This window comes from Elephantulus edwardii, unplaced genomic scaffold (assembly GCF_000299155.1).
Source record: "Elephantulus edwardii isolate Elephantulus edwardi_28Jun2011 unplaced genomic scaffold, EleEdw1.0 scaffold00121, whole genome shotgun sequence".
NCBI lineage: Eukaryota > Metazoa > Chordata > Mammalia > Macroscelidea > Macroscelididae > Elephantulus > Elephantulus edwardii.
In genome coordinates, this window is record NW_006399871.1 from 2,650,133 (window position 1) to 2,664,562 (window position 14,430).

At 41.6% G+C, this 14,430-nt stretch overlaps 1 protein-coding gene across 1 annotated transcript; it reads right to left on the minus strand.

The window, feature by feature from the left end:
- Window positions 1-2,563: 2,563 nt before the first annotated feature.
- On the minus strand, window positions 2,564-2,944 carry LOC102858246 (histidine triad nucleotide-binding protein 1-like). The gene has a single exon (XM_006892942.1). The coding sequence runs from the start codon at window positions 2,942-2,944 to the stop codon at window positions 2,564-2,566; it is 381 nt and encodes a 126-aa protein (XP_006893004.1).
- Window positions 2,945-14,430: the final 11,486 nt, after the last annotated feature.

Below are 14,430 nucleotides of genomic sequence, written 5' to 3' on the forward strand. Positions count from 1 at the left end.
CCAATTGGTCCAGTGGTGAGAATCTTTGTCTTCTTGACATTGAGCCTCAATCCATATTGTAGGCTGCAGTCCTTGACCCTCTGTAGTAAGAGCTTCAAGGCCTTCTCAGTTTCAGCAAGCAGAGTTGTGTCATCTTCATAACGCAGATTGTTGATAGATTGCCCACCAATCCTGATGCCACATTCCTCCTCATAGAGCCCAGCCTACTGGATAATCTGGTATGCATACAGGTTGAAAAGGTATGGAGACAGGATGCATCCCTATATGGGATGGGGTAGGTGGTATCAAAGTTCAGGGCAGTCCGTGCGTATTATTATGTGGATAAAGATAAAAGGCGGGGGAGGAGAACACAAACATGTACTCATTCTTGTTAGCACAAAATATAAACTCCCTTGAGAAGAGATGAAAAATTGACTACAGGAGTGACCTTCAAAGAGGAAAACAGGGCAGCTTTCAACAAAGGTAGAAGGGAGACTTTTTTGCCTTAGGTCTTTTTACTGTCATTTAAGCATGTACTGTTGTTGTTAAGTGCTGCAGGTGACTCACAGCAACCCTATGAAGGAGAGTCCTCCACGCTTTGGGTGTCTTTCATCCTCTCTCCAGGTTCATAGGGTTTTCGGAGGCAAGCTGTTTCGGAAGTGGATGCCACTCCTCCTTCCAAGCTTGTTTTGATTGGGGTGCTCCACCCCACTCTCTGTCCACATTGGGTAACCAACCATTAACGCATTTGACATATCAGTGTCACAGTGTTCAGCCTCACAGCAACCACAAGTTACCGCTATACGCTGTACGGCAAGTGGACACACCAGGGCTATACAACCTAGAAGAATGTTTGAACAAAAACAATGAAAGACCCGAGGTCCACAGATTAAAAGTCACCCATCTTTGGCTTCGTAACATTGCTCTCTGTCCACTGGGCCAGCTGATCTCTCTCTCTATGTTGATGCTATTGTTAAGTGCCGTTGAGTCACAGGTGACTCATAGCGACTCTATCAAGTGGAGTCCTCAAAGCTGTGTGTGTCTCATCCTCTCTCCAGGTTCATAGAGTTTCTGGAAACAAGCTATTACCAAAGTGGATGCCACTCCTGCTTCCAAGCTTAAACATGTACTGTACAAATGGATTAACTATGCATTAAAGAACCAAATAAAAGTGAAAGTTCCCAAAGGGTTCTGATATAAAATTAGAATTTGGAAAGTCTCTGATTCCAGTTACTCTTCCTCACCTCTACAACATTTAGGACAGCAGCGGTACATCCTCCTGGACTGCCCATTCCATCTTGGAAAGTTTTTCATTCTGACCTGTTTTCTTAGTTCTGAATTAAAACCTTGTCTGCTCAGTAGAAGAGTTGAGTGAAAGGAGAACAACTGACGTGGAGTTAGCTTGAAACACTTGCTACAGAAGATCGAAGACTACAGCCTTCAGTGTGGATTACATCTCAACATCAAGAAAACAAAATTCCTCACCACTGGGCCAATAGACAATAACATGCATGATAGATGGAGAAAGAACTGGAGTTCTCAAATATTTCCTCTTACTGGGTTCAACAATTGTTGATTAGCACCCTTGGTACCAGCAATCAGGAGATCAGGACATGTGCTGCATTGAGCAAGTCTGCTTTCAGAAATCTTTCCTCACCAAAATACTAAACAACGATGTCAGTTTGAAGCCTAAGGTGTGCCTGATTCAGACCACAGTCTTTTCAATCATATGCTATGCTGCTGAATATCCTATGAACTGTCAAAGGAACAAACACATATGTCTGGAAAAAGTGCAGCCGGAGTGTTCCTTGGAGGCAAGGCCTGAAAAGCTGCTTCTCTTACTTCTGACATGCTTCCAGGAGAGGTTGTGTCTTGAAAAGAGACATCATGCTTAAAGAGATTGAGCGTCGTTATCACCTATTGCTATCATCTTAAAAAAGGGACTTGTGCAACTACAATCCCAGAGGTGCACGGTTCGAATCCACCAGATGCTCTGCCTGGGAAGAAGGGGCAATCTCCTCCTGTACCAGTCAGATCTGATTTGACAGTACATGCACACAAAAAAATAATAAAATTTAAAAAAAAAGGGACTTGTGCTGCTAACTCAAAGGCCATGTTTCTTTGGTGCTTAGAAGCCACTAGCTGCTTCTCGTGGCGGGGCCTGGGGGCAATGAAAAGTCTCTTCCTCGGTGATTTACAGTCTTAGAAACCCAATGGAGATTGAACCACACACTGGTTAAGACTCAGCCGAAATAAGTTTAATTCATCACTAGAATATAAGTAGCACAAGGAAACTTCTCTGTTCTTTTATTGTATTTTCTGTACCTATAATAATTCCAAAGATTCCTTCCACAGAGAAAGTCAACCTGATTCCTGTGCAGTCTATGAGGTGAAGTCTCATGTAAAGTAATTATTTATGTGGGGTTTTTTTAACCATGCAACCACGTCTTTTATTACACAACTGTTTTTCAAATTATTTCCTTAATCTCTCTGTACACAGGCAATAGTAAGTGTACTGCTTAACATATTCGACCTTTCAAATCTGACAGTTGTTTAAAGAAGGGAAAATAATCCTAAAGCAAAATTAACCAGGAGGCCAATGCATCTGCCGGCCTCCAAGAACATGGAGATGAACATGATAAACAGACTGCCCCCCATCTGAACCTTCATTCACCACCATTCGATAACCCTTTTGCAGGCCCAGATCAGCAGCACATTTCTTGCCATCAATCATGAGATGTCCAAGAAGGCTTTCATCATCATCTTCTGCTACAGAAATCTGGGTAATAAGTTTCTTAGGTATCACCAGAAAATGTATTGGTGCTTGAGGTGAAATGTCATGAAAAGCGAGGCACCGCTCATCCTCAAAAATGATTTTGGCTGGGATTTCTTTCTGGATTATCTTCCCGAAGATTGTATCGCCACCAGGCCGGGCGGTCTGAGCCTTGGCGATCTCATCTGCCATTCTTGGTCTCCCTCCTGCACCACAGCTCCCGGAGAAGCACGCGAGGAGGAAGGAGCGGGAGAACTCGAGCAAGGCGGGAGCGCGCGGCCCATTTATGTGTTTTTAAAAAGTCTTTGCGATGAATAAATCATTGAACATTAAAAAAAAAAAAAAGATGGAGGGTCAGCAAAAGAGAGACCCTTGGGGAGCTCTGGTGGCCTAGTGGCAAGCAGCTGCAACTACAATCCCAGAGGCGCACGGTTCGAATCCACCAGATGCTCTGCCGGGGAAGGAGGTACAATCTCCTCCTGTACCAGTCAGATCTGATTTGACGGTACACTCACACAAAAATAATACAATAAAAAAATAAATAAATAAAGAGACCCTCAATGAAATGGGATTGATATAGTGACTCCAGTAATGGGCTCAAGTGTGTCAGAGACGGTGAGGGTGACACAGGACAAGGTTCCGGTCTATTGTTCAGAGTCACTGTGAGTCATAATGAATTCCATGGCACCTAACAGTAACAACATGGAGACCCTGCATGTGAGAGAGTCAAATTGTGCCCATTGGGTTCTCAATAGCTGATCTTCCAAAAGTAACGTGTCAGTCATTTCTTCACAGGAACCTCTGTGTGGACTAAAACCCTCACTTTTCTGTCAGTAGGCACCCAAGTTAACCATCTGCACCACCCAGGGACTATGAAAGGAGAATGCACCTGTGTAAGACATTGAACCAGAAAAAGAGTATTTCCTTTCCTTTTTTTTTTTTTTTTAGGATTTCCTTTTCTACAGAAAACAAACCTTCTAGATGGATGGGCAGAAGTCTTTTTTTTGCCCTTTTTTTTTTTAAAAAAAATTTCCAAACCTCCTATGTACTGTTTTGGGGGTTTTGTCCAATTGTTTTTAGCAATGTTGTTGTTGTTGTTGTTGTCCTTAAGTGCCATTAAGCCTGCCCTGTCCTGAGCCAGTATCCAACACATCTACCCCCACTGCCCCAGTTACTGTATAGGTCCGTCTCATGCGGAGTCTTCCTCTCCTGCACTGAACCTCCACCCTTCCGGGCGTGATGTCCTTCTCCAAGGATGGGTCCTCCTGGCCACGTGCCCAAAGTATGTGAGACGAAGCTTCAAAATCCTAGCCCCCAAGGAGAAACTTGGTTTCACCCTCTCTCTTGGTATACTCAATACTCTCTAGCACCACAACTCAAAGGCATTATCTTTCTATCATCCCTAGTCATTGTCCAGCTATCTGATGCATAATACATAGCAAGTAATTGCAAAGACCGCAGCCTGATTCAGGTGCACCTTAAGTCTCCAGACTGACTTTGTTGCTCTTCAAAACTCTGGCAAGGTCCCAGACAGCAGATTTTTCCAATGCGATTTGGCTTGAATTTCCTGGCTGCTGGTACTGCGGGTGTTGACTGTGTAACCAAGCAAACGGAAGCTGTTAACAATCTCCATTTCTAAAAAAAAAATCTCCGTTTCTTCGATATTTTCATCTGTCATGATGCTGCCTATCGGCCCAGTGGTGAAAATCATTGTCTTCTTGATGTTGAGATTCAATTCCTATTGAAGGCTGTAGTCCTTGACCTTCTGTATCAAGTGCCTCAGGTTTTGCTCTCCAAACAAAATATACAGAATACAGCAATACATAACACAGGCTTAAAAGCCAAGCTGCTGGAATTGCAATAACTTGACAATAGCTGAGATTCCTGCTGGAACTCCTTGTTGACTAAGCTACCCACTTTCCTCTTTGCTCACAGGGAGAATTCCAGGCCTACTACCACCTCCCCCTCCACATCATCCCCTGTCCAGTCCAAGTCACCACCACTAGGCCTATTGTGATCTCTTCCAAGCTGGTTTCTCCAGCTCTAACCTTGACCGTCTCTATTTTCTACTTTGTAGCTAAGGTTATCTTTTAAAAATCTAAGTGTAAACCTTCCAATCACTTCCCATTGCTGCTGGGATAAAGTCCAAATTCCAGAAGTGGCCAATCTGTCCCTCTTCCAAATCTCCTCTCTGCCAAAATAAACGCAGGGGCCAAATCTAGCCTTAGGGTCACACAGGGTTTAGCTCTATGGGCAAAATACTTTCCTCATTCCACTTCCTAAAGAATTTTTCTTTTTAATTTCTCCCTCAGGAATATCACGATCTACAAAACTAGATTCGATGTTGTTACTGCTATGTGCATTCAAGTTAGCTACTACACATGGCAACCCTATGAACTACGGGTCTGAACCTGGTCCTGGCCTGGGCGTCCTCATGATCTGCCATGCTTGAGTCCAGGACTAGAACCACTGTCAATCCATCTTGTTGAGGGTCTTCTTCTCTTTCTCTGACCCTCTCTACCTTTCCCACAATGATGTCTTTTTCCAAGGACTGGTCCCTCCTGACAATATGCCCAAAGTATGTGAGATGGAGTTTCACCATTCTTGCCTCTAAGGAGCTCCCTGGTTACATTTCTTCAGCACAGACTTACTTGTTCGTTTGGCAGTCAGTGAGATATTTAGTATTCTTCTCTCCAGTGTTGTTGTTGATTTCCATCAAGTTGAGTTAAACACAACTCATAGCAACTCTGTGAACAAAAGGCCTTTCTAGAACTATCATCATTTATCAAGGTACCATCTCACTCCAGTAAGAGTGGCAAAGTTTAACAGGGCAGCCAATAATAGATGCTGGAAAGGATGTGGTGAGAAAGGAACTCTTATACATTGTTGGTGGGATTGTAAAATGGTGCAACCATTCTGGAAGGCAGTTTGGCACTTCCTCAAAAAGCTGAACATAGAAATTCCATATGACCCAGCTATTCTACTACTTGGAATATACCCTGAGAATATGAGAACTGAGGCACAAACTGAGATTGGTTCACCAGCGTTCATAACAGTATTATTCACCACTGCGAGAACACGGAAACAGTCCAAATGTCCAAACACGAAAGAACGGATTGAAAAATTATGGTACATTCACACAATGGAATACTATGCAGTATGCAGGAGCAATACCTTTGTAAATTATTACCTAACTTGGGAGAGACTGGAGAGCATTATGCTGAGTTAACTAACTCAGTCACATAAGGATAAATATTATATAAAAACGTTATTGTAGAATGGGTATAAGGATCCAGGAAGGGTGAGAGAGGCTGGAAGCAGAGGGATGTGGATGTGCAGGGGGAAGAGGGGATTAATCATTGGGTTGGTTGTACAATTTGATGGGTGGGGAAATGAGAGAAATGGAAAGAATTTGTTTGAATTTGTATTTGAATTTTTCAAAAAACTAGTAGAAAAAAAATTCATAGAGTTTCCAGAGGCATGTTGTTTAGGAATTGGATTCCACTTCTGCTTCCGGTACCACAACACAATTTAAAGGCATCTGTTCTTATTTTGTCACCATTATACATTGTCTAACTTTCAGATGCATAAGAAGCAATTGAAAGTACTGTGGTTTAGATCAGGTGCACTTTAATATTTAAACTGACATTGTTGTTCTTTATCACTTTGGAAGGGTCCTTGAAAATAGATTTTCACAATGCAACACATCTTTTGATAAGATTACACTAGAAGACAACACAAGAGAGGGTAACAGAATTAAAGCTTCCTCAGTGGATGGACATAAGGAATGGGGAAGGAATCTCTGGCAACCTCCAGGACATCAGTGATTTATCTGTTTGGGTTTAGGAAGCAGGTAACAATTTATTTGATTCAAAGCAATATTGTTATCATTAGGTGCCATCAAGTTGAGTAGGACTCATAGTGACCCTATGAACAACAGATCTGAAGTCTGTCCTACTCTGTGCCATCCTCACAATCTCTAACATACTTGCGGCCACTGCTGCAGTTATTTTGTCAGTCTGCTTGGTTATGGATCTTGCTCTCCTTTGCCAACCATCCTGACTTTGCCAACTGATCTCCTGACTGCTGGTACCAAACTTATTTTTTTCCTACTAGTTTCTTTACAAAATTCAAATACAAATTTAAACAAATTCTTTCAATTTCCCTCCTCATCAAATTGCACAACCCAGTGATTAATCCCCCCTTCCCCTGCACATCCACATCCCTCTGCTTCCAGCCTCTCCCACCCCTCCTGGATCCTTATATTCATTCTACAATAAAGGTTTTATACAATATAAGGTACCAAATTTATTGATTGTGGAGCCAAGTAAGGTGAAGTCATTGACAGTTTCAAACTTTTCTCTGTTTGTCATAATGTTACCTATCAGTCTAGGGGCAAGCATTTGTTTTCTTTATGTTTCAATTCAATCTATATTGAAGGCTGCAATGTCTGACCTCCTGCAGCAGGAGCTTCAAATCCTCCTTACTTTTAATGATAACTGGTGATTGGAATGCAAAAGTTGGGAAAAAAATAGGCTTGAATGTTTGATCAATTACAATGAACCAATAATCAAAGAACAGACAAGTTGTGGGATAACATCGAGGATATCATCCATGAAGAGAGCAAAAGGTCACTAAAAAAACCAAACAGAAAAGAAAAACCCCAAATGGATGTCAGAGAGACCTTGAAAATCGTATTAGAGGATAAAAATGCCAAAACAAAGCAGAATTAGTGCTCCAAATTCCTCTCTTCTAATAATAACCATTAAAATTCTTATTACTGAACCAATAGACATTTTCATGATAGATGGAGGGAAGATTAAACTCAAATTTCATTTTACTTGGACACATAATCAACATCTAAGTTTGTGTCAGTCAAGAAATTAAAAGACATATTGCATTAGGGAAATTGGTGTCAAGAACTTCTCCAATCCTGTACCAGTCATATCTGATTTGACGATACACGCACACAAAAATAAAAAAAATAATAAAAAATAATAAAATAAAAAAAGAACTTCTCCAAAGTGCAAAAGAGCAACAACATCAATATAAAGACCAAGGTGTGCCTGATTCTAGACATTGTACTTTCAATTACTTCCTATGCTTGTGAAAGTTGGACAGTGAATAGGATGAGAGAAGAATTGACGTCTTTTCATTATAGTGTTGTATCTTTTCCCCATATATATTCCATCTGTGTGCTGAGCAAATCATTTGTGAAGAAGAATGTGGTATCAAGATTGGAGGAAAAAGACTCATCAACAACTTATGTAGATGACACAACTTCTGTTGGTGAAAGCAAAGACTCAAAACACTTGCAGTAGAAGATCAAAGACTGCAGCTTTCAATATGGATTACATCTCAACATCAAGAACACAAAAACCAATTGGCCAATAACCAATATAGATGGAGAAAAGATTGAAGTTGTCAACAATTTCATCTTGCTTGGATTCACAATCCCTTAGCAGCAGTAGTCAAGATATCAAAAGACATGTTGCTGTTGTTGTTATGTGCTGTGAGGTCACCTGCAACTCATAGTAACCTTTTGTACACCAACTCTGAAGCCTGCCCTATCCTGAGCCAATTTTACTGACTCCAACACATCTACCCCTATTGCCCTAGTTACTGTATCAATCCATGTTGTCTGGGGTCTTCCTCTCCTGCACTGTCCCTCCACCCTTCCAAGAGTATGATGTCCTTCCCCAAGGATTAGTCCCTCCTGGCCACATGCCCAAAGTATGTGAGACAGAGCTTCAAAATCCTAGCCTCCAAGGAGAAACTTGGTTTCACACTCTCCAAGACAGACCTATTTGTTTTCTTGGTGATCCATGGTATGTTCAAGACTCTCCTCTAGTACCGCAATGCAAAGGCATCAGTCCTTCTTCTGTCATCCTTTTTTTTTTCTTCTGTAATCCTTAATCATTGTCTACCTCTCTGATGCATAGCAAGTAATTGGAAAGAACATAGCCTGCATCAGGCGCACCCTAGTCTCTAGACTGACATCATTTCTTCTCAGTACTCTGAAAAGGTGTCTGACAGCAAATTTTCCTAACTCAATTTGCCCCTTTATTTCCTGGTTGCTGGTGCCAAGAGTGTTGATTGTGGAGCCAAAACAGCTGTAATTGTTAATAACCTCAATCTCTTCTTGGATAACCATGCTGTCAATTCTCTCTCCAAGTTTTTAAGGAGAAAGGATGCCAGTTTAAAGATCAAGGAGCATCTGATTCAAGCTAGGGTCTTGTCAATGACTTATTATGCATCTGAAAGTTGGACCATGAATAAGGATGAAAGAAGAATAGATGCCTTTGAGTTGTAGTGTTGGAGAAGACTACTGCACATCCTCAGACTGCCAAAAGAATAAATATGTCTTGGAGAAAGTGAAACGAGAATGCTCTTTGGAGGTAACTCATATATTTTCATCTCACATATTTTGGGCATGGTGTTAGAAGGGGCCAGTCTTTGAAAAAGGACATCATGTTTGAAAAGGTGGAGGATCACTGAAAGACAAGAAGACCCTCAACGAGCCGGATTGTCACAGGAATGCAATAATGGGCTCAAGTATACCAGAGATTGTGAAGATGGCACAGGATAGGGCAAGGTTCTTAGGGTCACTATGAGTCATAATCAGATCAATGAGACTTAACAACAATTACAAAACTGTTAGGTATTGTTATTTTCACTACTGTTGTTATCTGGAAACTCCCAATGATGGTAAAAAAGATTATTCTAAAACAATTCCATTCTGACTCATAATCTTATAGAGTAGAACTGACCCACTGGTTATCCATGGCTGTAATCTTTATAGGACCAGACTACCACAGAGCACTGTGCCATCAGGGCTCCCAGAAAATATCTAAAACTAAACCAAATCCATTGCAGTGGAGTCATTCCAACTCATAGAGATCCCATAAGAGACCATAAAATTGCCCTTATACGATTTCCAAGGCTCTAAATCTTTCTGCAAGCAGATTGCTACATAGTATTTTCACAGAGAATAAACTCAAAATTCAATCACTGCTATTTTGAGTGGATTCCTAGCCATAATGACTCTATAGAACAGAACTTCAGAGGCTATAAAACTCGAGAAAAGCAGAATGCCTGATCTTCAGAAACTTTTCAGTTAGCAATTCAGTGCTTAAGGGCTGATGTAAAAGTGAGCACAGACCCCTGAAGCCACAGGCAACAGAGTGCTTAGGAAACTTCCAGATGGAGTTGATGCCTGCACGATCTTGGTAGTGAAGAAGGTTCCTAGGATTAGAAACAGAGGGAATGTCACCTTCTCTAAAGTAGCTCTGGAAGGTCAGAAGGCACACAGGGGATGGAGGGAAACGGAGGGCAGCAGGAGTGGCAGAGAGGAGCTGAAGAAGGAGGAGGGTCCAGAGCAGGCTTGAAAGAACAAGCTGGACCCAACAAGAGGAAGAAGGGAGATGTGTTGACTTAGGCCACAGCTTAGGAGCCGTACTGCTAACTGCTGCACGTCTCTGGTGGTTTGGATTCCCCAGGAGCTCTACAAGAGGAAAACAGGCAGTCTCCTCCCATGTGATTTACAGCCTTGGAAACTCACAGGAGGATCAACTACGGGTTGGTTCCAATGTAACAACAATTATTTTGGGGGGGTTTTGTTGCTGTTGTTGTTTGGTTATGGTGTTTTGTTTTTACAAGAGAAAAAGCCTTTAAAGATGTCCTGAAAGGGGAGGGAGCTCTGGTGACCTAGGGGCAAGAGGCTGCACTGCAATCCCAGAAGTATGCAGTTTGAATCCACCAGATGCTCTGCTGGAGAAGGAGGGACAATCTCCTCCTGTACTGTCAGATCTGATTTGACATTACATGCACAAAAAATAATAAAATTTTTTAAAAAATGTCCTGAAAGGGGGTAAGAATGAGAAAAACCTGGATGAATTATGTTTACTGCATTGAAACGGATGAGGGAGAGAACAGTTGTAAAGCAATATATTATAGGGCATTATGATTATCATAGGAGTCCAGGATGAAGGTTGCAGAGTGGAGTATACTCGGGGTAGGAGTAGGGGAGTGTGGAGGGATTCTATACCAATGAAGGAATTTTTCTTTTACTTTTCAAAGAGAAGAGTGAACTGGGGGGGGGGTGGCAGGGAGAAAAGTGCAACAATGAACGAATGGAAATCCAAAATCTCTGTAGATGTTCCCTGAAATTATTTTTTTTTAAAAAAAGGAGAGAAAAAAAAGATGTCCTGAAAGAGGAAAGTGATGAGAGTAGAAAATATGGAGAGAGCAGCTTAAAAGATGCTCCCATTGTAGAGGAAGATGATGAGGTCTACATCCAGGCAAAGACAGTGGACATAAGAAGACATATGGGGTAGAATCTATACCCACAGTGTCTAGTAAAAACATAATGTGAACCATATGAGTAATTTTACCTAGTTAGTTAGTTGTAAAATAAATCAACATTATAAGCTTTTAAGTGCAAATTTTAGGTGCCGTTTTAGGAGAAAGCTCACTCACTCTGTCAATTCTAGAGGAAAGATCTTGATTCCTTCAGCAACTGAAGATCTGCCATTCCCTGGAGATCTCCAAGTCTCCTATCCTTCCCTAGTGCCAAAGAACTTCTTCACTCAGAGGTCTGGGTCCAAAATGAAGCTGTTCAACTCTGATGATTATTTCTTAATGTTATTGAGGTCCCTCTCATATAGGTAATTTTAATATTTATTTTATTTTATTATTATTTTTGGTGTGTGTATACTGTGGAATCAGATCAGACTAGTACAGGAAGAGATTGTCCCTCCTTCTCCAGCACAGCATCTGGTGGATTTGAACCAAATGTCTTTGGAATTGCAGTACAGCTTCTTGCCACTCGGCTACCAGAGCACCCTCATAGGTAATTTTAAACAACCACAAAAATGGTCACAGACAAGAGGTGACATTCATAGTCATAGGCACATCAATGTCAATTGACAACATACTCTATACTAAAAGTCAGTTGGCTTAACAAAGACAGTCTTCAACATCCTATTTCCGTAAGTAGCAGTTTGAATATTAAAAGCTTGTGAGTAGTTACCTAATGTGTAACTACTGGACTGTCCTAGTAGTCTATGAAAATTAAAGAAAAGCAAAGGCTGTTAGTCTAAAAGAATAATGAACTACATGAATTTCAGTCTCCAAGACTCTGAAACAGAAAGAATTAGTGCCCCGTTACCACTACTGGCCACCCTGAAAGAGATAACTAGAGAGATCCTCATCAGTGGGAGGGAAATGTGGACTAAAACTCAAATCATAAAACAGGCCAGACTTACTGGTTTGATGAAGACTAGTAGACCACGTAAAACTAGGCCGTCAGTCACTTTTCAGCCCAAAATGAAATCAACCATTGTTGTTGTTATGTGTCGTCCAGTCGTTTGTGACTCATAGCGACCCTATGTACAACAGCCCTAAACCGTGCTCTATCCTGTGCCAATCTCATTGCCTCTGACACACCCATCCCGAGTACCCCAGTCACGGAATCAATCTACCTCATAGAGGGTCTTCCCCTCCTGCGCTGTCCTTCTACTCTACCCAGCATGATGTCCCTCTCCAAAGACTTGTCTCTCCTTACAACATGTCCAAAGTATGTCAGACGAAGCCCCAGAATCCTTGCCTCCAAGGAGCAGCCTGGTTTAATCCTCTCTACGATGAATCTGTTTGTTTTCTTGGCAATCCATGGTACATTCAATACTCTTCTCCAGCACCACAGCTCAGAGGCGTCAATTCTCCTTCTATCCTCCCTAGTCATTGTCCAACTCTCTGATGCATAACAAGTGATTGCAAAAACCATGGCCTGTATCAGGCGCACCTTTGTCTCCAGAGAGACACTGTTGCTCTTCAGTATTTTGGAGAGGTCCCTAACCGCAGACTTTCCCATCGCAATACGTTTTTTGATTTCCTGGCTACTGGTGCCAAGAGTGTTGACCGTGGAGCCGAACAAACTGAAGCTGTGAACAATCTCAATCTTTTCACCATCCATCCTGATGCTACCGATTGTTCCAGTGGTGAGAATTTTTGTCTTCTTGACATTAAGCCTCAGTCCATATTGAAGGCTGCAGTCCTAGTGAGTGCATGAGGTCCTCCTCAGTTTCAGCGAGCAAGGTTGTGTCATCTGCATAACGCAGATTGTTGCTAGATCATCCACCAATCCTAACGCCACGCCTCTCCTCATAGAGCCCCGCCTCTCGGACAATCTGCTCACCCATACCTAAGTGCCCATCAACAAACGAATGGCTAGAGAAGCTGTGGTATATTCGCACAATGGAATACTATGCTGCATTAAAAAACAAGGAACTCATGCAATATTATTCAAAATGGTTGACTCTGGAGAACATTATGCTGAGTGAAATATCCCAGTCACAAAAGGACAAATATTACATGATGCCACTGTTGTAGAATGGGACTGTCCTTGGGGTTGGGGAGAGACTGAGTAAGATGGGTTCAATGATGTGTGCTGCACTGAGGCGGAGGAGGGAGGGAACTGTTTAAAAGAGATATATAACTGGGTGTTTCTGTCATCACAGGAGTCTAGAGCGAGGGCTGCATGGTGGAGGGGACCTGGGGGGGGGTGTTTGTGGAACAATGAAAGAATCTTTTCTTTTACTTTTCCATAATTTTTGACTCATGTACTTATAACTTGTTAGTCAAATTTGTGTCTTCTAGGTTGCAACACCCCCATGATACATCTTCAAGGATATGAACATGTATGGCCAAGCACAATCAATTAAGAGTGCATCTAAATTCCAAAATCAGTCTCCATAATAGTCTATGTGTTTCCTACTGCCAAAGGGGCCCTTTAGAGTAGTGAGAGAAGATCTTCACCCTGAAACCCACAGCGTCCCTTTTCAGCAGGAAGTAGCTAAGAGAATACGCCATCCCCTTTTCCTTATGACTCAGGGTGAAGTCTCTCTCAGGGAGGAGTGATAGGGAATGGCAAAGGACACACTGACAAAGAAGATTAATCAGAACTGGCTTTGACAAGCACTGTGGCATTTGGACAAGAACAAACTGGGAGGAGGGTAGAGAGAATGGTGCAGCGGTGAATGAATGGAAACCCACACAAAATCTCTGTAAATGTTTATGAAAATTAATAAAATATAATTATAGAAAAAAAACCTACCACTGTCTTAAGGGAGAAAAATTTGCAATGGAAGGGAAAAAAAATTCATGTATTCTGTGTAATTTCCTATGCCTGTAAGATGATAGTAACGAAATATATTTCAAATAATTAAAAAAAAAAAAGGCAGCATTTACCCAGCAGAAAGCTCAGAAAGCAGGGATAGCAATGGGCAAATGGAAATGGAAAACTCAGGAAGGCTTAAGAATGCAGTTAAAATGAGGGGACTTATAATCAATGTCATACATATGTCTCAATTTTTTATAGGGAAACTAATTTGCTGTATAAACTTTGAGATTACTTTTAAGACTTTTTTTTAAAGAAAGCAGGATTAATTTTAATATACTTTTGCCCAACAAAAGAGATTGTCTTTTAAGCTAAGAGAACAAACAGGTTCGTCCTGGAGAGGGTGAAACCAGGCTGTTCCTTGGAAGTAAGGTTTCTGAGGCTCAGTCTGACGTAACTATAACTTTGGTCACATTGCAAGGAGGGACCTGCCCTTGGAGAGGGGTATTATGCTTGGAAAGGTGGAGGGACAGCACAAGAGGGGAAGATCCTCTGTGAGATG